The 25,605-nt window shown below is 38.3% G+C and overlaps 1 protein-coding gene and 1 pseudogene across 1 annotated transcript; one reads left to right on the top strand and one right to left on the bottom strand.

The window, feature by feature from the left end:
• Window positions 1-3,451: 3,451 nt before the first annotated feature.
• LOC113181887 (ferritin heavy chain-like) lies at window positions 3,452-4,768 on the bottom strand. The gene is made up of 2 exons (XM_026387583.2): window positions 4,299-4,768; window positions 3,452-3,470 (listed from the first exon to the last, which is right to left on the bottom strand). Exons 1-2 carry the CDS (start codon window positions 4,766-4,768, stop codon window positions 3,452-3,454), a joined length of 489 nt encoding a protein of 162 aa, XP_026243368.2.
• LOC113181896 (small integral membrane protein 20 pseudogene) lies at window positions 4,767-17,279 on the top strand (annotated as a pseudogene).
• The last annotated feature ends 8,326 nt before the right edge of the window (window positions 17,280-25,605 follow it).

Here is a 25,605-nt window from a genome sequence, read left to right on the forward strand (position 1 = left end):
AGTATTTTTTTCATGGATATGGACAACCTTAGTGTTTACATGGGTTGAGATATCCTACTCAAATAGAGGGTGGACTGGGAGGGGGTTGGTTTTAAAGGGGAATAGGAAACAAACATAGAAAAGCAGGTATATAAATTCCTTGTGGAATAATTATTTTAGTGGAAAATAATTTCTTTGTACCCATTGCCGTTAAAACAAAGCAAAAGGCCAATTTTTATCCACATTTTAAAGACAAACCAGAGGCCACATCTAGCTTCCAGAAATGGGCTGATTTTGAAATAAACTTGGAACAGACATGGGGACACTCTGGAAATAACATAAGGATCAAATGGAACCAGCAGCTCTCTGGGTGTTTCAATACATCAACCATCCTCTAAATGTCAGCTGCCTTGGACTTGGGGATGAGTTTGCCTTACTGTCTTTATGCTCTTTTTCTGGTGAGTATGTCCAGTCACATGGCTTTATTTATTTATTTATTTTATTTTTTGCAACTCACAAGAAAAAATATCACTTTATTTAATAACCAACTATACACATATTCAAACATACATATAACTAAAACAATATTTACTCTTCCTATGAGGGAGGCATTGTGAAATATTCTACTCTATGTTCTTCATTTTTAAAAAATTCTGGTCACAATTTAGTAAATGGACATTGTAAATCGCTATTACAACCCTTAATTACTTTAGAACATCATCAATGCCAATTTATAATTTGAGGGAAATTTGTAGTCTTCCTCCTTTTTAGAATTAGCCCATAAGAGTACTCTAAGTATTCAGAGGGAGAAAAAAAGTTTAATGTAGCCTAATTTCCACATATCCAGCTTGGACATAATATATGTTTTCAATTTGTGTTTAAATCACCTACCTTCCCAGGCCAAAGAGCAGAAAGAATGATTTGCAATCATGTAACACATGTCCCTACAACTGTATTGCACATTTTATTGTCTTTTTTATGTATATTATTTCATTTGAACTTCACAACAATCCTGTGAGGTAGGCAGGGGAAATACCAGGTTCCTTTATACATAATGAAGATAAGGTCAGTTAAATGACTTTCCCAATTATCATATAACTAGTAAGAGGTGGAGGCAGAGATAGAATAAAAACCATCAAATTTCAGGTTGGGGGGTCTTTTCTCTAGAACACATAGAGAGTGTAATCTAACCTCATAAATATATGGGAGGCTTTTTGTTTTTGTTTTTGATGCTGGGGATTGAATCGAGGCCTTACTCATGCAAAGCATATACTCTACTAACCTCAAATATTTTTAATATTTAATTCTCATTTTCACATTCTTGATCCAACTTTTTGTAGGCTACAATAAAAGACCTAATTCCAAACTTATTTTGCCAAGTTTATTCTGTCCTACCAAGAAAAACTTATGGCCATAGAACATATTTTTTTTGGAATGCACCATTTTGTTGGCTCTTGTATAAAGGAACATAAGCAACATGAAAGGTCAAGGAAACTGAAGTCAGAGGAAGGGATATTTTTTAAAGTATATTAATAGAGTTGGGTCCCTTTCAGCTTTTATTTTTGTGAGAGGGTTCAATGGAGAGCTTTAATGCAGATGACACTTGAAGCTTTTGAAGAGGATCTAAATCTTGATGTGGTTATTCATACTCAACTCTTGAATGCATAATGATGGTATGGTGGGTCATGGTCTTCAAAAACTTGGTACTTGATGCTGTAGTCCCATCTCCTCAGTAGGCTAAGACAGGAGACTTGCTTATGCCCAGGTCTTTAAGACCAGCCTCTCCCAAAGTGCTAGGATTTGAATGCCACAATACAAATCGATTCATGTTTTTTTCCATTAATGGTCCGTGGGTTTCTTTAAATGAAGTCCATTTTAGAGTCCATAGATATCAGTGCTCTGTAAAAACTGCAGGGGATCCAAAGCTCCCAGACACCATAGACGCCCCACCCCCCACATGGCTTTAATATAACCTATAGGATGATGTCTCTCATATGTACATTTGAAGGGGAAAGGGATATTCATTTTTTTTTCAGCTACTTGCTGACCTTGTGACTTTTTGTCTAATAAGTATCTCAGATTTTGTCCCCCCCCCCACCCCAGGTGAACCTGCTGCAAACATTCCTGGGTTCATAATAGCATCACTATTAACCCAGATACTCAAGTCCAAACCCCAGAACCATCTCTCATTCCTCATCTTTCCTTCATGAGTAACTTTGATTAACTTTCCCCAAACCAGTTTGGAATTTATCTGTGTATTCATTTCTTCAACCAACACCTGGACTGGATACAATGTTTCCTCACTGATCAACCACTTTCAACTCCTCCCACCCCTCTACAGTATTCCAAGTTGCTGAAGTCACAGGCTTACCATTCAGGACAACTTAGTTTTTTTTGTCCAATATAACAATTATGTTCTTCAACCTTGGCCTCATCCTTTGCATCCTTCTAGTGACAGTTTGGGGTATCAGGTTGTTACCCCATCCCAATTTGGAAGGTTATCCCACAGAAAAACCAATATCCAAGAAACAAGTGTTGGGGAGAAATAAAGGTTTTATTTAGTGGCCAGAGAATAGAGAAATGGAAGTTCATGTCACAAATAAACTCTTCAACTCCAGGGAGTTGAGGGGTTACAGATGTAAACATAGAAAAAATGAGGGAGAGAGACAGGCTAACAAAGGGGAGGAATATTCATTTTGGGGGAATAGCCACAGATCTTCCAGGAACTTGGCTGCTACCTTTTTCACTCCTTTTTGTTGATGATGGCTGACAGATACCTTTAGCCTTCAAGGGGGAGAAGAGATGGCTAGGCAAGTCCAGGTCAAGTTAAACTTGTCTTAATAGTTTTGGATATAACATTTCTCAGATGATCAACATGTGCACATGCAAAGCTGAACAGAAAACTGACCCAATGGTTAAGGTGGCAAAAGAGATACAATATGAAGGCAGAGATGCCAAGCCTTTTCATTCTGTTCCAGTCACCTATTAAATATGTGTAGACCCAAGTGAAGAGTCTGTGCTTTTAGCAAAAGCAGGCTCCAAGTCTCTGGAAAGTAACCTAGGCAACCATTATCATCACAACCCACATGTCAGAGGTGTTATCTACAGCAAAGCTCCTGGGAGATGAATAAATTGCCCCGCTGCATAACCACCAAAATTCATGATTTTTAAGTCAACGAAGAACAAGCAAGCTCGAGAGTTTATTAATATTTTTCCTTACTAATAAGGTCACTTTAATGAAAGAAATGATGCACATGGGAAAAAAGAAGTGAAAATATTGGAGGGTAATATGTATTACTGCCCCCCCATCACACACACACACACACACACACACACACACACACACACACACACTGATGACCACAGTAATTCACCTTGTGTCTATGGGGAAGCCAGGCTAAGGCTCAGTCCTTTCATCGCCCTCATTGTGGCCCAGGGTGAGGTGGTCAAAGAGGTACTCTGACATGCCATTTCATGGGGCTCTCATTTTGTTACCCAGAATCAACAAATGTTAAACATTTGCATATTCTAAAAACCAAAATGTTTATGTAAAGTTGAAGGTGCCTTTTTAAAAACTTTTTTGGTACCAGGGATTGAGCCCAGGCACTTAACCACTGAGCTGCATCCCCAACCTGCTTCTTATTTTGAGACAGGGTCTCACTAAATCACGTAGGCTGACCTCCAACTCACGATCCTTCTGCCTCAGCCTCTAGAGTTACTGGAATTACAGGCTTGCGCGACCAACCTCCCCCCACCCTTAATTTAATTCTCAATCCCATTCCCTTCACTTGTTCCCCAGAAGCACCATCTTCTTATACTCAGCAGTGAATAGCTACTAAGAGCCCACTGACATCCTCCCATGCAATCCTATCCCTCTTGTACACACTGTTTATAAAAGAAGATTGATTTTGTGTTTTCCAGGGGCTCCTGGTATACCTTTCCTCTTTACCCATGGAGATTCTGAGTAGCCTGTGGATGGGACACGGGTGGGCAGAAAGAATCCTGGATACACAAGGATCTGCCCTCATTCTCAAAAGATGAGCGTTTTGCACACACGCGCACGTGCACACACACACACGCATCAACTGGACACTTTTATTTCTTTAAGAACCAAATAACTTTATTGGAAGTAACAAACTGAAAGGCCCAAACTGAAGGGAACTTGCCGAAAGGGCAACGTGTAGGCCCAGCCTGGGGACCCACCCGGGGGGGTGGCATGGGCTGGGCACAGTCCTGCTCAGTCGTCCTTGCAGCTGCGGCCCAGGGTGAGCCTGTCAAAGAGGATCTCGGCCATGGGGTCTTCCAGGGTCTGAATCCTGCGCAGGTTGGTCAGGTAGCCGGCCAGCTCGCGGATGGTGAGGACCTGCTGGTGCAGATAGTGGCGCTGCAGGAACTGGCAGAGGTGGGGGTCGCCCCTCTCGGCGGCCAGGTGGTGCAGCTCCAGGAGGCCCTGGTTGAGGCTCTTCTCCAGGTGGAAGGCGCACTCCATGGCCTGGAGGCCGCTGTGCCAGTCGTCGCGGCCGGGCTTGGTGGTTTCGTGGAGGCGAACACCGCCGTCGCGCTGGTTCTGCAGCTCCAGCAGCTTCTTGGCGCAGACCTTCCACTCTCGGGAGCGGCTCAGGAAGAAAGTGGCGAAGTGCTGCAAGGCCACGTCGTGGCGATCGCAGAAGAAGGCCACAGATAGGTACACGTAGGAGGTGTACAACTGCAGTTGGACTTGGCTGTTGACGTTGGCATCGAAGTCGGGGTGATAGTTGAGGAGCGCCTGTGAGGGCTCGGAGTAGACCATGGCGGACGCCGGTGCGGGCGCGGGTGGCGCGGGCACGAAGTCGAAGACGGCGCGGTAACACTGACAGCAGACAGTGAAGTCGGCAGCTGCGCTGGCCGCGGCAGCGGTTGGGTCTTCTGGGCGCCCCCAGGATTGGTGAGGAAGGTGCGGCTGGCAAAAAAATAGGCTCGGGACCGGGGAGGGTCACCGTTAGGTGGACCTGAGGAGAAATGGAAGAGGAAAATGGCTGCCGGAAGTGAGCAATAGCGGATGTTGGCCTAGAAATGGCTACCACTGGGCGGAAATCCGTTGAGGGAAGGTCAGGGGTCAGCGATCAGTGGCTGGGGCCGCCAGCACCTAGTTCCATCCGCAAACTAGCCAGTGTGAGCTAACCTATAATATTTCTAAAAGGTACTTATGAATATAAGGACAAGCTTCTTGTGTCAATCACCTGAACATTTTCTTAAAGCAACTCATTGGAATATTGTCCAAATGTGATTGTTTGATAAAACTGTAGTACTTTTTGTGGTGTCCTTAGTTAATATCATAAACCTCTATTTAAATGGCATCTCTCTTTAGTGATTTCAAAGTTTATACTAATAATGACCCTTTTGAGGGAGGGGTTAGGTGTCAGTGGTCAGAGGCCAAGGCTTGGTACTGAGTTCCATCAGCAACCCAGGTGTCTTCACAATGTCTATTCTCCATTGAATTTTTAATTTTGCAATAACATTTCTAGCATTCAAGGACTTTCTCTTGTCTTCTGTTGTTTCCTTCTATAACAATGTGCTCTCTTTTTATAAACTTCCTGTCTTCCTTATAATTCTGAGAATATGAATTTTAATTTTGGCAAAGTTCTCTTCTGTTTCTTTTATTATACCTGTTTATTTCCTTCAGCATTAGTTTTATTTGTTTCTGGTAGTCTCCTCTTCATTCCCTGAAATAGCTGGCCAACCTTTGTTTATTCATTTGTGGGAATCAAGGACCCTTTGGATTTGCCCTAGGGAATTAGCATGACTCTGATCCACAGTTGTGAAGTCTTGGAAGGTCCACTTCACTAACAGGCTTCTCTGAGTATTAGAGTATAGCGCTTCAATTAGACAGTGTTCTCCTTTGGGGATACACGGCATGAATCATCCGAGTTCCAAAATTTGGGCATATCCATTAGAAGGCTTTAGTGGATCTCTCTTCTAGGCAATATGTGCTGCTGTTTTGTGCCCCTTCTGTTCAGTTATTCAGTTGTCTCAACCTCTACTGTTATTTGGGTTTTCTTCCTGGTCAGATAATATTGCCTTTGAAATGTAGTTTCGGAGGACTAAAAGGGATCAAATGCTACTGGTGCTCATTACCCACTTTAACAGACATGGCAGAGGGGTATAGCAAGGTAGGGGCAGGCAGATCTGCTGTTTAGAGAGGAACTCTTTAATTTCATAGTTGCACCAGTACCCTCTGTAGTTGTTTGGTTTTATAGACACTGTTCTTGAACTTTCTCCAAGTATGTTTGACTTTCTACTGCAGGTGTTTTTAATTTTCTGGATTTATCAGTCTGAAAGCATCCTTTGTTTTATCTTCCAAGCACTCCTCACCTTTTCTGCTTTACTAATTGTATGTGTATGTGTATGTGTATGTGTATGTGTAGTAGATAAGTGTTTGTGTGTCTAGCTCACCACTATGGCTCCAGTAACCTTTTTTACTCTTAAAAATACAAATAATTATTTCTTAAGTAATTAATACATCCACATGATTCAAAAACAGCAAAAGTCTCTCTGCAGGCTACCAGTGGAATATTACTTTTTCTAATCAGGGGTGAAAAGAGGAAGAGAAGGAAGAAATAATGCTCACATTAAGCAAAAATCACTGTGGTGTAAGGGGAATCTTTAAAAATATGTTCTTTAGAAGCACATTTGTTTTCAAGTTCTCATGAAACATTTACAAAGATGGACCAAATCCTGGGCCATTCAACAACATAAATTTAGATGGATTTAACTCGTGCAAAGACATGTTCTCTGACCACAATAACATTAAACTAGAAATCATTAAAAGAAAGATATCTGAAAAAAAACTCTGCCAAATATTTGGAAAATAATGACATACATCCAAACAGTACATGTGTCAAAGAAGAGATCAAGGGGTATGAAAGTTATTTGGAAGTGAATGATAGTAAGCACAACATATCAACATTTGTGAGAGTCATCTAAACTACTTAGATGGGAGCACTAAATGGCTGGCTATATTACATAGAAAAAGGTCTCAAATCAATTTTTTAACTTCCAAACTACAAGAAGCAAGAACAAAATAATTCCAAATCTAGTAGAGGGAAGGAAGAGTTTGTTGCAATTCAGGAAATGTTTTGTGACCTGAGACAAAGCTAAAACATTGAGAACCCTGAATAAGACAGGGATATGAGAAGTCTTTTATTGGACATTGACCCCTAGGAAGAGGCCAGTGGCTTAACTTTAAGGTCTGTGGTTGGGCAAATTACTTGAAATAGAGGTCTAGGTGAGAACTTCCTTCCCTTTGCATTCACAGGACATTGGATCAAAGGCATGAGGCAGAGTGAGGGTTCCTCGTAGACTCTACTTTAAAGTAAACTGAAGCTACTACTCAAGACTTCATCCTTTGAATGATATGTCCCTGCATGGCTAGAATCAATTGGCTGGAAAATAAAAGCCAATTTAAAAATCATATGTTCTTTGTGTAAATTATTTTCCTAACCTATTATCTCTCAAAGAAAATATAGAAATCCAACTTTCAGTCTAAGATTGTGCTTGGCTAATAAAAATTTTCCATTGTAGCTTTTCCTTGCTGGGTTTTTTTTTAAATTTCTGTAATTGTGGGAATTGAATCCAGGGGCATGCTACCAATAGGCTACATCCCCAGCCCTTTTTATTTTATTTTTTTATTTTGAGACAGGGTCTCACTAAGTTACTGAGGCTGGCCTCAGATATGCAATCCTCCTTGCAATCCCAAGTAGCTGGGATTACAGGTGTGCACCACTGTCCTGGTTGCCCCTTGATATTTCTTTTAGTTTTATTTTATCTGTGTCAAAAGGTTCAGAGTGAGAGGAGAACTTTCAGCATAATTTTATTAGGCCCTTCTCCTACCCTCTCACCAGGGAGGGTATTCATGCTAAAAAAAGAGAAAAAAAGAATAGACATGTCCAACTGCCCCCTAAAGGAAAAGTACTTATTTTCTCCTTAGGCCAGTTTCTGCAAGTTGTATGCACTTAAAAGAGAAGTGTGGTGACGGTAGTGGTCATAGTAGTGGTTTGATGCATGTGAGGGAGAGAAAGTGTGTGTTTGTTTTTTTCTAAGTTAGAGTTACCTTGTTTTCTTTTGATGAAGTCCAGAGAGCTATAGAAAGTTCAACTCACTTTCCTCTAGTGAAAGAGAGTGAAACTGAGCATGAAGGAAAGAGAATAAAACTTATGGAAAGAAAGGCTAACATAACCTCAGCTATGACAGGCATATAAGAATGATCTCCAAGTAATTTTGACTTATTAGATTAAATCATCAGATTTTATGACAATTGAGTTGAACTTTCTATAGCTCTCTGGCAAGTCTCTATTAAATTTTCAGCTTTTTGGAGGGAAGAATAAAAAAGCTTTACCTAAAATTCATATGGGAAAGAAAAAGGACAAAGTTGGAGGGCTCATAATTTACTGAATTCAAAGCTTACTATAGCACTCCATTAATAAGGTTTACTTGATGTTAGCATGACGATAGAAGTGATGAATGGAATAGAATTGAGGAACCCAAGATAAACCCACATATTTATGGTCAGTTAATTTTTGACAAAAGCAAGGAATAGTCTTTTCAATAAGTGATGCTGAGATAATTGGATAACCATATATAAAATGTTAACTCACAGGGCTGGGGTTGTGGCTCAGTGGCAGAGCGCTTGCCTAGCATATGTGAAGCACTGGGTTCAATCCTTAGCACCACAGATAAATAAATAAAGGCATTGAGTCCATCTAAAAAAATTTTAAAAATAACTCACAAATGGGTCACAAACTTAAATATAAGAGATAAAAACCATAAAACTTTTAGCAAAACATTTAGAAGTAAAACCTTATAATCTTGGACTAGGTACTACTTTTGTAGCTATGACACCAAAATTACAAGCAACAAAAGGAAAAAATAGAAAAAATTTGACTACATCAAAATTAAAAACTTTTGATAAAAAGTTAAAAATATTTTTACTCAAAACAAAAAAAGAAAGTACAGAGAGAAAATATTTGCAAATTATATAACTAATAAGAAACTTATATACAGAATATATAAAGACCTCTTAAAACAAAATGAGCAAAATCACATAATCCAATTGAAAGATGAACAAAGTTGCAGGGCATGGTGGCACATGCCTGTAAGTTCCAGCCAAGATGCATAACAGAGAGAGACACCATCTCATAAGAAGGAAAAGGAGAAGAAATAATGAGCATTGTGTTTACATAAGAATATTTCCAAAGAAGATGTGTAAATTGCCAATAAATGCATTCAAAGATACTCAATATTAATAGCCACCAAGAAAATTCAATCAAAACCACAATAAGAAACCATTTTACCCACACTAGGATGATAAAAATAAAAAAGGCAAATAATGGCAAGTGTTGGAGATATGAGGAAATGGAAACTCTCATACTTTACTAGGAGGATTGTAAAATGGTGGAAAACTTGGGTCAGGTGCAGTGGCGCATACCTGTAATCCCAGCAGCTCTGGAGGCAGAGGCAGGAGGATTGCAAGTTCAAAGCCAGATAAAAACCAGCAGTTTAGTGAGGTCCTGAGCAACTTAGCAAGACCCTGTCTCAAAATAAAAAAATAAAAAGGGCTGGGAATGTGGCTCAGAGACTATGCGCCCCTGGGTTCAATCCCTAGTACTAAAAAAAAAAAAAAAAAAGAAGAAGAAGATAAAAAAAGTATCTGGGGATCAGCACAGTGCACCCATTTTATAGAATTACTCCCTTAATCTCATGTTCCCACAACTTGCACCTGTCTGTCCCTTATCATAATGAAATACTAATATATGCTACGAAAAATATGAACCTTCAAAACATTAAACTAAAATGAAAGAAGCCTGTTATGAAAGGCTGATATGGTTCTGTTTATATGAAATGTCCAAAATAAACAAATCCATGGAGAAAAAAAGTAGAAAAGTGGTTGCTAAGAGAGGGGAATGTGGAATGATTGCTAATGGGTATGAATGGGTACATAGCTTTTCTTTTGCATAATGAAAATGTTTTGAAATTGCACAGTGATGATGGTTGCACTACTCAGTGAAAACATGAAATGTTGAATTATATTTTCTAAAGAATTTTTGTGGTATGTGGATTTTATCTTAATAAATGATAAATGAGGAGATAGATATGTTTAACCTGATTTAAACGTTATACAAATATATATATATATATATATATATATATATATATATATATATATATAATCACATGGTACCCCATTAATAGGTGTAATTCTTATGTTTTCATATACCAGTTAAAAATAAACTTAATTTATTTTTATATCCAGCCCTGGGAATATAGCTCAGTTGATGGAGTGCTTGCCTTACATGCACAAGGCCCTGGGTTAAATCTCCAGCACCACACAAAAAATAAATAAATAAAAATTAAAAATAAATTTAATTTAAAAAAAGAACAGTGTGTCAGCCAAAGAGCAGAATATTCAGTGGAGATGAAATTCCAAGTGATGACTATATGGCTCATTGGTCATGAAAACTGATTATTTTTATCATTGGGCAATATTGAAGGAAGTTAATTTGCATGTCGGTGATGACTTCTTTTCTACCAGAGAGGTGTAATAAGATGAAAAAAAGCATTTACAAAAGGAAATTTTAAGTTCCTTAAGGGAAAAGGTATGTTCTTCAATTAAATCCATCAACAAATATTCATGAATTTCCTATACAAGAGGCTGTGTTTTTAGGTACACTATGCAGGGAAGAAATATTAACCTATGTTAACCTATATATATTAACTGCCCTATAATACCACACAGGAGGGCTGGGGTTTTGGCTCAGCAGTAGAGTACTTGCCTAGCACATGCGAGGCCCTGGGTTCAAGCCTCAGCAGCACATAAAGATAAATAAAATAAAGGTATTGTGTCCAGCTACAACTAAAAAATAAATATAAAAAAAAACATAAACATGGTGCATGTATTATACTAAAAGAACATGTAGTATACTTAAAAATATATACTTAAGGACACACACACACACACACACACCTTAAAATTGGTTGAATTTGGTGGTTGTTTCCCTTCAAGATGCTTTTGTCATTGATCTTGAATAGTGACTCTTGTTGGCCACTAGATGGAAGTCTAACAACATATATCTTTTGAAAATGACTTGATTTATTCAAACTAGTTTTATGTCATGAACAAAAGCTATTGCTAGCTTTGAAAGTCTGGATTGTAGTCTGTATTTATTGCATAATTGTTCAAGGTGAGTAATTTATTGATGTTGCTATGAGTCAACCCAACTATAAGTCAGTGTGGGCCCAGCACCTGTTTAGAGACCCAAGATAGAAACTTTCCATTCATCATTCCCTTGCCACTTAGGGACTTTGTTGTATTCTGTTCTCTTGTGGTAGGTTGTATTATTTACTCACAGTTCATCCTTCCTTTTCTATCTTAGCCATGATTTCATTGGTGGTGGTAAATACTTCTTTGTCCCCTAATTTTGAGTGTCCCATGTCTTTTCCTTTCATTAGTGGTGTGTGAGAAGATAAAAAGTCTGGTAAATGTGCTTACACAATTGTGGTTGGCCATGCACTGAGCATTGTAGAATCAGGAGGCAGGTAGAGCAAATCTCAACTCATCTCAACCCAACTCAACCCATAGCCAAGCCCTGCAGATAACAATTGAGTCATTCTGGAGACCTGTAACTGGGATTTGAGTGTTGTATGTTAGTTTTATTACAGCAAAATTATGAAAGACAACTCCCAGAACACAAATTCTATACTTAATTCTTTGATTAAAGTGGTTCATTTGCACCGAATGATAGCAGCCAGAATTTGGTTATTCTCAGTTATGAATACATAATGGCTATAAATACTTGCAAATTGGTGCCTGGCAAAGTCAATTTTGATGTTCAGTTCACTTTGGTAAATAAAACTTTGTCAAAGAGAAAAATTCCACATTTATGTGGTTTTTGGCCTGAAGTTGCCTTAGAAATTATCACATGATTGTGTCTGCCAGGAAAGAGGAAGGGAGGGAGGAGATAATGGTGGTAAGAGAAGAGAAATTTTGCAAAGGAGAATAGCTCTTTGCTTAGGGTTTGTAGCTGCCGCCTATATTTTGTCAGTTGAGTACCTTAATCATGTTTACAAATTAGAAACAAAACATGTTTTCTAGACCCTCTGGTGTTAGGAAACAAGCCTCAAATTATATTTCATTGTTTCCAAATTGAGTGCTAAATCTTTGAGTCATAGCTGTGTAAAATTGTTGCTTTGTAGAACTGGGAAGTAGTTTCAGTGGCCACGACCTACATATTAGATTAGTTGGTTGAGAAAATATCTTGCAAAGTTACATTTTGTAGGTGGGATATCATATTATTGTCTCTCATCTGCTTTTAAAATATTAATTGCCAAAGAGAATTGTTATGAATAAAGTTAATTTTAGAAGTTAAATTTAAATAATTTTTTATATTGTCAATCAATAATTTTGAGAAAAAGTGTGACCATATGTTTTTATACATAAAACCAAAACTAGGGGCTGGGGATGTGGCTCAAGCGGTAGCGCGCTCGCCTGGCATGCGTGCGGCCCGGGTTCGATCCTCAGCACCACATACCAACAAAGATGTTGTGTCCGCCAATAACTTAAAAAAAAAATAAATATTTAAAAAATTCTCTCTCTCTCTCTCTCTCTCTCAAAAAAAAAAAAAGAGAGAGAGAGAAAAAAAAAACAAAACTAAATATTCTATTTTTTTCAAATCTTCATGTTGGCTTTTTTGAATGCAATAAAAGATTTGTGTGTTGTTATTTTCGTCAGGAGTGGAAAAATATTTTGTTAAGGTTACGTTCTCTAACAATGTTAGTATTTAAATATTGGGAAAATGTTACCATGGAAAGTTCTGGAATATACTGAAAAATAGTATAAATACTAGACACTCATTTATTATGAGACCTATGACTTTGAGAGAGAATTAGATTTTATTCTCAAGTTGTTTTGGTTGGAAATGTAGTAAGACCTATTGACCTTTAAACAGTGTTATATAATAAACCCAACAACAAATCTAAAATAATTAAAATTATTGTTTTTGTGATACTTTATGACAAAACTATGTTCATATAAAATAATAAGTTGTGTTCTCCCTAAATGTGCTTTTGAAGGATGAATTATCTCTTGATCATGGATCATTTCAAATGTGTGCAACAAAAATAAAATAAAATAAAAAAATACTATAATAGTGTTATGATTTGTATGAGGTGTCCCCCAGAACCTCCTGTGTTAATGCAGGAATGTTCATAAGTGAAATGATTGGATTATGAGAGCTGTAATCTAATCAGTTCATCCTAATTTAAGTGAACTGGGTGGTAATTGTAGGCATGTAGGGCATGGCTGGAGGAGGTGTGTCACTGGGGTGAGCCCTGGAAGGATGCATCTTCCCTGTGGCCCCTTCCTCATTCCTCTCTCTGCTTCCTGACCCCATCATGAGCTGAGCAGCCTTTCCTCTGCTGGATCCTTCTGCCAAGATACTCTGTCTCACCTTGGGGGCCCAAAGCTATGGAACCAGCCAAGGTGGACTAAACTTATGAAACTGTGAGTTGAAATACACTTTTCCTCCTCAAAGTTGTTCTTGTCAGGTATTTTGGTCGCAGCAATGCAAAACTGACTAACATAAATAGATTCCCATGTTCCCATCTCCCACTTTGAACATTTATTTATTCATGGTGGTATACTAATTACATGTTGTTTTGAAGAAATTATAAGACATTGCCTCATTTCATAATAAATATTTCAATGTGTAAGTCTAAACATTGAGAACTCTTTCAGATAAAATATTACTTAAATATGCTTTTAAAAGTTCTATATTTATGACTGGCAAGGCAAACAGTCACTTTCAAACAACATTTTGCTGTCACAAGGAGTGCATGTCTTGCTCCAGATAAGTAATTGTTGCCAAGAGACCATTTCCTGTAAATTGGCAGTTACATGAGATATGGCTCTAAAGAGCAATGCACTGCAGTTAGCAAAAGGTCATGAGCTATGCTTTCTCCTCTGATTGGAGAAATAAAGCTTCAGGGTTACATATCAGCAAACACAGAAGTACTCAAGTGCTTTCTCAAGTTTCTTTATGTTTGTTGTGTTAAAAGAAAATAGGAACTTGTCTTTCTCCTTTGTAAATATTATGAAAGCATCTTTTAACACTGCTTCAATCATACATATATCCCAGGAAAACTGGTTCTCAGAGCCATATTTCTGGCTCAAGTACACAAGACTATACAATAGTGATTCTTAACATTTATGAGTTTGTAAAAAATGGAAAAAAAAAGTACTATTAAGAAATAAGCTCAGGGCTCAGGGGTATGGGGGAATCATGCCTGTGATCCCAGCAACTTGGGAGGTTGAGGCAGAAGGATGGCAAGTTCAAGACTAGCCTCAGCAACTCAGTGAGGTTCCAAGCAACTTAGTGAGACCCTGCCTTAAAATACAAAAAGCACCCCTGGGTTCAATCCCTGCTACTAAAAAAAAAAAAAAAAAAAAAAAAAAAAAAAGAAGAAGAAGAAGAAAAGAAAATATCATTATGTATTTGGTATACTCATTCTGTATGAAGTATATGAAAATACAAAGTTTGAATAAATAAAATTCCCATTTTTTATCAAAAATATTTGAATATTGTTAGCTTCATATGGTTCAACATTTAATGTCAGTTGCTTTTCAAGGAAAAGTCTGACATATCATTTTGAGTTACACCAATGGGAAGTCTAATTGTTCATATTCAAGACTTTACTTTTCATCTGATAGTAGCATATTTTCATTTACTAATGAGTTAGTAAACTGTCTTTTAAGAACAGACCTTGCAAAATTAATATTTAGTACTTAAGAAGTACCGTCCTAGCTGAGATGTTAGAGGTTATCTCATTGTGAAAAGCATCGCTAAATGTCCCTCAATATTTTTTCCATTTCATCTCTGCTTAATAGAAGTCCCAATATTTAGCTGGGCACATGGCCAACTAATATGAAAACATAGATCTATGTATCTTCTGCAGCTATATAGGCCAGGTAATTAAGTTCTGATCAGTAATGTGAGAAGAAATAATCTACTCCTCCCCTTTCTGATCTCTTCATCAATTGGGTGGATGCAGATGTGGTAGAGGTATACCATTTTGGATCCTGTAAGTCAGGGCAACATTATTCCAATAATGGGAATAGCAAGATGATAGGAGCCTAGGGCCTTCCTTGCTTTTCTGAAATCACTGTACTCTCCTGGGCTACTTATGTCCAGACTTGTACATGAGGGAAGAATAATTTATATGTATAATGCTTTCAACGTATAGGTGACAAAACAAAAGACCCAGAGGAAAGAACTTGCCCAGAATAATTCAGCCAGAGAGTGACAGTATTTAGACTCTTAATGATCATTGCTCATCTTCTGCCATCTCTGTGAAATTGAGACCACTTAAACACAGGACTGACATGCAAAAAGGTAACTTTAAAATACTTCTTTGATTTGTTCTTAATACTTTTCTTTCACTAAGAATGAAGATTTGAACCAAATTAGATGATTTTACTCAGACGATGAAATGTTAGACATTAAGTCTTTGTATGTTACTGCCGTATGTAAATTTCATTTTATAGTTGTCCTTTTCAAGTTTACAGCACATTTAAGTTTCCATATTCATAAAACTACAACCAATGGATGAAAAAATAGCCTTATAGGATTTTTAAACATTTCAGTGGTCTCAGTTTCCTCCAAAGGCCCAAGGGCAATAATCAAGATAAAGTTATTTTTGTCAATTTTGGATATGGACTGGATAAGTTATTCAACCTCCCTCTAAAAGATGACAGCATCTCTGGAATTAGTAAATTGGGGTAGTCAAGTGTACCATCTCTTATGTTTTGTGGAGGTCAATGAACATGTATGTATGTTTCTAAATGATCAATCTTAGTTGTCTTGATAGCCACTGCCGAAATTTGGGAATAAAATTGATTCCTAAACAGTTACTATATTTTTCTCTTGTTCTAGAGCCACATATTTCCTTATTATTAGCCCACACATAAGCCTAGGAATTACCATAACATTATTATTAAAATTCTAAGTTTTCAATGAAATATGATATACATAGAGAAAAGTATACAAATCATGAGTCAGCTTCGTGGGTTTCATATACATATGAAACGAACACCCACATCAAGAAACAGAACAAAACCAACATCCCAGATGACCCCTCATTCCTCTTTTCAGTCATTACCTCCCAAGAGTAAGTACTCTACTGAATTCTGACAACAGAGGTGGTGATCTTTGCCAATCCTAAATGGAATCATGTTGCATGTACTCTTTTGGATCTGCCTTTTCTGTCCAACAGTGAGATTCATTCAAACTTTTGGGTATAGTTGTAATTTTTCTTTTCATTGATATGTAACATTCCATTGTGTGAATGTATCAATTTTTCTGAAACTGTGAGCTGAAATACACTTTTTAAAAAAAATTTATTCATTCCACTGTTGATGATGTGTCATCGTGTGAAGCCTAACATCTTTTATTAAGTGGCAAAGTTTTGTTTTCTCTAATAATGACCACCTCAGATCCTGTATTCTGCAGTTGTTTTCTTTTTCTTTCTTACTTATTTTTGTGGTGCGGGAATGCAGGGTCTCATACAGCCTCTATATTCTGCACTTGTGAACAATATTGATAAGAAAGGCAGTTTTAATGAAAAGCACTGAATTTAAAAAAGCAAACAATTTCTACCTCCTTATAATTTAAACAATTAAAGATACAAAGCAGATGAATTATTTGATCATTTCAGCTGGCAAACTTGACTATGGTGATCAAAGAAGATAAATCTCAAAATTTGCTTTTGTCTTGATTGTTACCAAACTTTTCGTGGAGTTCATGCCCTTGGTGTATTTACTATGTCACTTATCTTTTTTGCTCTCTTTTGGTGATGGTCATCAAGGAAAGAGGTGTCAAAAATTCTGGCACTCCTGGGTAAGATAGGAGAGCTTAGAGGAATCTGTCTATCCATAATCCTTCTTGGTTAAAGTGGCTTGCATTCTCTTCTGAGCAGGGTCACAGTCCTGCTGGCCCAAGCAAGATTTCAGAGAGTGCTTGGGTGGCTCAGGGCAGCCCCCATCTGGTACCATGTCCAAAACCTGTGCACCTTGCTCATTTTTGGCTGTTTGGTCTCCCTTTTGGGGCTGCCTTCTATTGCATCTACTTCTGCCTCCTAATGAGGCTGGAGGAATACCAGAAGAAACAAGTCATAAATCAGGCCAATATTGTTCAATAAGATGTACAGCCATAGGGTTAAGAATGTGGTCTTATCCATTCAGCAGGAAACAAGAAGGCTGTTGCCAGCTGTGATTATGGAAGTAGACATCTTCATGCTTTCGACTCAAGTACAATAAATCACCTCATGCTAGAAGGATGGCTGGAGAAGAAAACTGTAATGCTGTCAATAAGAGTACTTGTAGTAAAATACTATGCACAAGAATGAACATTTCCCTTCTTAAGTATGGAAAGAATCCCGGAACAAATGACTCCATTAGGAAGGTTTTCATGATTTTGGTTAACTTTCAAAGAATGAAGCTATCATGTGAGACTGTTTGCAGAAGATCTGCTCAATATTATTCAGTCTTTATCATTTACAAAGCTGTATATAAATACAAGCAATCCATGGGCTTAAGAAGGTCCATCTATTTTGCTATCTCCAAATGAAAGATTTCAGTGAAAAAAAAACATGTTGAAGTGCTTTCTGGGGGTCTTTGAAGATGGTCAAGTTGATAAAGCTTTTTTTTTTTTTTTTTTGTACCAAGGATTGAACTCAGGGCACTCAGCCACTGAGACGTATCCCCAGCCCCTCTTTTGTATTTTATTTAGAGACAGGGTCTCACTGAGTTGCTTAGTGCCTTGCCTTTGCTGAGGCTGGCTTTGAACTCATGATCCTCCTGCCTCAGCCTCCAAAGGTGCTGGGATAATGGGTGTGTGCAACTGTGCCCAGCTGATAAAGCTCTTTGAGAACAAGATACTTTATGCAGTTTAGGACTACACAGTCCAGGGGCTGGGGATGTAGCTCAGAGGTAGAGTGCTTGCCTAGCATGAGAAAGGCCCTGAGTTCCATCCCTAGTACCTAAAAAAGAGCAAAAAACAAACACACAGCCGAGTGTGGTGGCACAGGCCTGTAATCCCAGCCATTCAGTAGGTTGAGGCAGGAGGATGGCAAGTTTGAGTCTAGCTTCATCAACTTAGTGAGATCCTCAGCAACTTAAGGAGATCGTGTCTCAAAAAAAAAAAAAAAAGAAAGAAAAGAAAAGAAAGAAAGAAAGAAAGAAAGAAAGAAAGAAAGAAAGAAAGAAAGAAAGAAGGACTAGGGGTATAGCTCAGGGATAAATTGCCCCTGGGTTCAATCCCCAGTACAATAAATAAATAAATAAAAATTAGAATATACAATTAAACTCAACCATCTCTTTTTTAATGATTCCTTCATGTTCAAAAATAAAAATGCAACTAGACTGTATATATGTGCATAGTGGAAATCAGTGCTGAATTAACAAAAGTGAAAATATGTATTATTACAATGATTTATTTTTACTTTAAAAAGCAAAAAAGTGGCCTTCACAGCATGTTTCAACTTGGTAAAATCCTTTTTGGATTCTCTCTCGCAAAGTAAAACTGTGAGATGTTGACAAATAAGGAAAATTCCTGCAAGATAGGTATAGTTACAATGTCTCAGGAAATATAATCATGTACTTATTTGTAATAAGCCAATTTTACTGTGCAGGCAATGAATGTATGTGATGCCAACTAACACCTCAATCCGCACTGAGGACCACAGAAGAGTGTCTAAAATACAGTTTATTTTTTAAAATAATTTTATAAATGGGGCCGAGGTCTGAAATTATAGTTCCATGGTGTGTTAGTGTGTGTGTGTGTGTGTGTGTGTGTGTGTGTGTGTGTGAACACTGGTGAAGAGGCCCATAATGTGTTGCTGTTTATGTGAAGTGCCTTCATGTAAATGATTCAGAAGATAAAATAAGACAATTTATCTCTCAATAAAGTGTCTAAAATCCTAGAAGATTTATACTTTAACTCTTGGTTTCACATCTCAGTTTAGGAGTAGGAAAGTAGAGCCAAGCTCCTTATGCATTCCCAGTTGTACTATATTAGGAATACTGATTTACTGAGGTGCAGTCCTGTAAAATTCTCTTCTGCGTACTAAACCAAAATAAAGTTTATTTTGGCTTAAATTTTTAAAACTACCATAACAAACAACTTTCTTACAAGGTAGGATTCTAAGGACACAGGGAAATCCTTACACGTTTCATGGCAGGATCTAGAATAGTCCTAATATACGCAATATGAGACATTGAGATTCTGAGAAGAAAAGAGTCTTTGTGTAGAGAGAGTAGCATGTGTTGTACCCAGCGGCCAGCAGAAACAGGAAGGTGGGTGATTGTGGTATCTACTTACCCTAAGAGAAACATTCTGGAAAATAAATCAATGTTCCATTGTCTTCAACTTAAGGAACATGGCATCAATAAAGAGAAAAAACAATTTTTTTTTTGGTACCAAGGATTAAACCCAGGTGGTGGTGGTGGTGGTGGGGTTACCACTGAGCCATATTCCCAGCCCTTTTTATTTTTTATTTTGAAACAGGGTCTAACTAGTTCGCTCACAGCCTTGCTAAATTGCCGAGTCTCGCGTTGAACATGTGATTCTCCTGCCTCAGCCTTCCGAGCTGCTGGGATTACAGGTGTGTGCCACCATGCCTGGCTAAGAGAAAAAAATTTTGATGCATGATATAGCCAGACCTAGAAGAAACATCTGTAGTCCTCTGTCCATAAAACTGTAAGAAGCTGAGAATAATGTGATCTTCTTGGTTACAAAAGATCCACCAGCTGTCTCTTGCATGGAAAGAAGAGAATCAAACCTTAGGGTAAGAAGATGGGAATCTGCCCTGGTGGAATAACAAGTGAACGTTCCAGGGACCTCTCACTTCATATAATGAATTCATTATCAAATTGTGGAAATATTTCTGTCTCTGAAAATAGTATTTTTGCCAGTTGCTTAATACTATGTTCTGAACTAAGTATAGTGCTTCAAAATATTCCTAGTCCTGCTTATAGTTCTTTTTTCTCCCCCAGTACTGGAGATTGAACTCAGGAGTGCTCTACAACTGACCTGTACCCCCATCCCTTTGTATTTTGGGGGATAGGGCTTCACTAAGTTGCCCAGGCTGGCCTCAAACTTGTGATCCTTCTGCCTCAGCTTCCTGAATTGCTAGCATTACAGGCCTGTGCCACCATTCCCAGCCCTGCTTATGTTTTCAATGAGTTAATTTTGTTAATTTAAATTTAAAATATAAATGGCAAAACTCTAAAGTTCAAAGTCACTCAAAATTCTAGGAATTGCTGATATAAGCATGTACACTGAAGTTTAAAATGAATTCTGATTATAAAAATTTCAGGGTCATGGGCTAGAGATATAGCTCAGTGGTAGAGCACTTGCCTAGCATGTACAAGGCCCTGGGTTCTATCCCCAGCACCGAAAGAAAGAAAGAAAGAAAGAAAGAGAAAAAGAAAATTAAGGGATCACCTACTAACTTATCTGCTATTTTCCTGACACAGTTCTTGTCTTAATAAGATGAGTTAACAGGGCCCACATACCAAAATTAGGTGACTTGAAGTGTTCCATAAAGAACATATTTGATTCCAATTGTTAACTGTTTCTACAAATTGTGTTAGGCTTTTACAAACAGCATCTGATAAATATAAACAATATTCTTGTTAGGGAGTATTCTTAAACAAACTAAAAACAAAGGAGCATCAAGATATAAAGATGCTCAATAACCATAGAAAGAGATGGAGAATAATAGCCAGATGGTACTCTAGTTCTGTCCCTTTAATTTGTAGTTGAGAAAATCAAGTCCCAGAGTGATTAGCTGGTGGGCAGGATGAGTTACAGCCTGTGATCCTACATCCCACTCCAGTGTGTGAATTAGTGGTAGTGGTAATTAGTCTCCAAGGTAGTCCCCAATGATCCTCACCTCCTAATGATCCTGCCCTCCTGTAGTCACATTCCATGTTGAATATGGGCTGGCTCTGTGTGACCAATAGAATGTTGTGGAAGTGGTGTTCCAGAACTTTAAACCTCAGACTAGATTTTAAGAAGCCCCATTATTTTCACTTGGCCCTCTTGGAATGTTCATATTTTGAGAGCCCCCCTCTCAGGACCCAGTTGCCATGCTTCAAGAAATGCAAACTATATGGAGGATTTGTAGATGCATTAGTAATAGATCTAGTTACGTTCATGTCAAAAGCTAAACTTGTTAACTGCCAACTTTGTAAGTGCACTGTCTTGGACCTTCCTCCTAATGGAACCTTTTGAAAATTCCTTAGCCAGCCTCTGACTCCAATCACATGAGAGTCTCCAAGTGAGACGAATCTAGCCAAACTGACTCAACCCACAGAACTGTGAGGGACTATAATAAATTATTGTTCTTAGCCAACAACCTCAAATGGCATTTATGTGTCAATTTCTAACAGACAGTTTGTTTACAATTGTGTAATCTTCACAAACCCACCGAGCTCTGTTCTGTTACTATCCCCATTTATGGATGAAGAAACTGAGACATAAAATTATTTAAAAGTTTGTTTAACATCATTACACACACACACACACACACACACACACACACACACACACATTTTGTATTGGGGATCTAACCCAGGGGTGCTTTACCACTGAGCCACATCCCCAAACCTTTTTAATTTTTTTTTAATTTTAAGACAGGTCTCACTAAGTTGCTTATAGCTTCACTAAATTGCTGAGGCTCACCTCCAACTTGCAATTCTCCCATCTCAGCCTCCTGAGTCTCTGGGATTACAGACCTGCCTTGTACAACTCTCTGTCCTCTAGATGGTAAGCTTGAGGGGTACGCAGCAGGGAGGAGCGGTATTTATATTACTTGTGGAGTTCTCAAGAATTACTTTATTACTAGCACATAGTAGGCTTCCTGTAAATGAATAACCAGTAGCACTTGAGTACATTTTGGCTCGGAAAATGTATACTGGCCCAAACTTGAAATACAGAATATTTTAAAATAATCATAGGTTAACTTCCTGTTACCCTTGCCACAAATCTTAGCTGCTCACTTAGTCAAGGGAATGTTATAGGAGATTCTGTACATTTGTAATACCTGTTCTTTCCTTATTTGAGATCTTATCTCCCTGAAATATTTTATATATATATATATATATATATATATATATATATATATATATATATAGAATGAATTCAACTGACTGTAAGGCCAAGAAAGTAAAGCCTTCCTAACTAAAAAAAAAAAAAAAAAAGAAAAGAAAAGAAAAGAAAAAAGAAAGAAAGAAAGAAAACAAAACCCACAAACCTCTTATTTCCTAGTTTTCACTGCTTTGATGCGAGAGGATGACACTAACTACCAGCAGGTGTCAATGTAGGACAGGACTTCAAACAAGACCTGGGAGGAGGGGACTTCCAAGGCTGCTGCCTTGGAAGGGTTACTTGTACTTAATGTTTATCCACTTTGTGATACAGCTTGGCAGTTATCTTTTAAAGCTGAGCAGACCCAAAGGTAATTTTTTAAAAAATTTATTTTTAGTGCATTATAGATATACACAACCATGGGGTTCATTTTGACATATCCCTAAATGCATATCACATAATTTACTCCATTTCAGTCCTCAGTACAACCCCTTTCCCTTCCCTCCTTCCTACCCCTGATCCCCTTCCTCTACTCTGTTGGTCTTCCTTCCATTTATTTATTTATTTTAAATTTATGCATTATAGTTATATATAAAGTTGAAATGCATTGTGGTATATTCATACATATACCTAGCATAATTTGACCAAATTTATTCCCTAGTTCCATCCTTTTCCCTCTCTTTCTCCCTCCCCCTTGGTCGCCTGCTCTCACTTTACCCATCTCTCTAAGGTAACAAACATTTTTCAATCTTGATCTGGGTATTGGTTCCATGGCCATTTTCATTATACGAAAATTCATTGATCTTAGCCTTTTATACCCCCACCCACTGTATTTATGGTGTACTTCCATAAGAAGTCAAAATACACAAAACAACTCTCTTCATCTGTTGAGGCTGTTATAACAAAACACGTGAGAAAAAAATTAATTCTCATAGTTCTGGAGGCTGGAAATTCATGATCAAGGCCCTGGCAGATTCAATGTTGAGTGAAAGCCTGCTTTCTCACAGACAGAGCCTTCTCATTTTAACTTCACATGGTAGAAAGGATAAGATGTCTCTCTCAGGAACCTAACTTTAGAGAGAAGAAACTGGGGAAAGGGAATTCTAGTGTTATGCTTGAGTTCGGGACCCCCAAAAGACCACCAGAGATCAAAATCGATGTAAGCAGCAAAGAGGTGTTTATTGCGAGCTAGCTCCGTCCTCCACGCACACACAGCAACTGATGATGCTGAGAGGCCCTGAGCCCAGGGTTTGCAGCAGTTTTACACATTCTTTGGGGAAGGCAGGGACTTCACATACATCATAGCATCTCTTAGCAAATCATCATACACCTCGGGAAAATCATAAAACAACTCTAAAACATGATTAGCACATTCACTGGTGGGAACACGTTGGGTAGGGGTGATTGGTTACTACAAGAGGGGGATTTGTTTGAACTGATTGGTTTAGGCCACGAGGGGAGTACGTGCTGAACTACATGGTTTCCCAACATGTTATCAACCACCATAAACTACTGGGAGGGTCATCTGGCATCCCAGGTATTTTCCCTGTCTCATGCTGATTGGTGGCTGCTAGGGGGTTGCTATGGGTCCCCACCTAGCCTGACTGAGTCAGGGACACCTGGTGCCACAGATCTCTCCTGTTATTTGCAGACAAACAACTCAGCATGGTGGGTATGTGCCTAGGAGTGCTCTGTGAGTCTTCCCAAGGACAAGGGTCACGCCCCCTTCCTTGGACAGGCTTTGCTCTGAGGTAGAGGCTAGTTTCTCAAAAATGGAGTCACATCAGTTTCTCACTAGAGGGCACACACACACAAAAAATAGGTTACAGAAAGTCACACATTTGGGAAACTTGTCAGAGAAACTAGGCCTGATGTTTATATCTTCTCTGAAATCTCAGAAAATTTATTATGCATTATGTCTTATCTTGAACTGGCTTTTGATTCTTGATTTGCTATTTTAAGGTCTTGTGTTCCCAACTAGAGTGTAAGTTGTTTGGAAGTATAATACATGACTGACAAGAATGACCATTTATTTAAATGGACATATCTTAGGTGTTTTGCTTATATCATTTTTTTCTCTTTTTAAAGAATTTTTTTAGTTGTAAGTGGACACAATACCTTTATTTTGTTTATTAAGTTTTTTTATGTGCTGTTGGGGATCAAACCCAGTGCCTCATGCATGCTAGGCAAGAGCTCTACCACTGAGCCATGACCCAAGCCCTGCTTATATCATTTCTGCAACAAACTAAGGATATGATGTCACCTTGTAACAGTGGTCCACTTTATGCTTTGAATATAGCTTTTGCTGTTCTGCCATTGCTATTTATTTTTAAAAGACCATGGTTCTTTTAGTTCCTATGTCCCTGCTCCTCCCTAATCTCTCCCCCTCCCTAATCTCAGGGGAAACTGGGTTACTTACCTTTCTTCCCCACCCTAGGCAGAGCTATCGGTCCTTGAGCACACACCCACCAAAGGAAGAAGTAATCCAGACTTTGGAGATGGCACGAGAAGATCTCAGAAATGACTATCTCCCAAATTAACAAATGAATTACAACTCTGGACAGAACTCTTAGAATTTAGCCCCCCCCTTTTTTGAGAAAAAGGAAAAAGAAGTTTTATTGCTTTGATAGCAAAATAAAAACACAGGGGACTCCTGTCCCAGAGGCTGTGATTCTGCCCATCAGCAGGAATAGGGGGCTTTTAAAGAGGTGATTCAAAGGCTACATTCCATGTGTTCTCTGTTGGAGTTGTAATTCACTTGTTAATTTAGGAGACAATCATTTCTGAGATCTTTTGGTACCATCCCCAAGTCTGGATTAATTTGTTCCTATGGTGGGTGAGTACTCAAGGACAAATAACTCAGCCTAGGATGGGGAAGATAATCCTGTTTCACCTGAGATTACGGAGGGGAGCAGTGAGAAAGGAAGAGAAAGAAACATGTTCATTTTAAAAACAAGTTGCAGTGGCAGAGCATCAAGTGCTATATTCAAAGCATAAAGTGGATCACTGTTACATTTCCCCCACTGTCAATTTCTACATTCCATTTCTATGGAAAAATGGGCGACAACATATCTAAGCTGTTTCCTGCTGAAAGAGGGCAAAGTTGGGGGAAGTAACCTAATGTCTCTTGTTCTCTATAACGTGGGGCATGGACAAGTAAGGATATTCAGCATTAGAGCCATCCAGAGGTCCACAGTGGCAGATGGCAGGTGACAAGACAAGGCATGCACAGGGCAGGGATCATGCTAAGACAATAATAAACAAGATAGCAGAGCACTGGAATATAGCCATTGAATAACCTGTTTAAAATCCCCCTGCTTCCCTTGATGGGTAGAATCACAGCCTCTGGGACAGGAGGAGTCCCCCCTGCTTCTCCTTTGCTAGCAAAGCAATAAAACTTCTTTTTCCTTTTTCTCAAAATTGTGTCCTTGTTTTTGGATTGCCATCA

This window comes from Urocitellus parryii, chromosome X (assembly GCF_045843805.1).
Source record: "Urocitellus parryii isolate mUroPar1 chromosome X, mUroPar1.hap1, whole genome shotgun sequence".
NCBI classification, from domain to species: domain Eukaryota; kingdom Metazoa; phylum Chordata; class Mammalia; order Rodentia; family Sciuridae; genus Urocitellus; species Urocitellus parryii.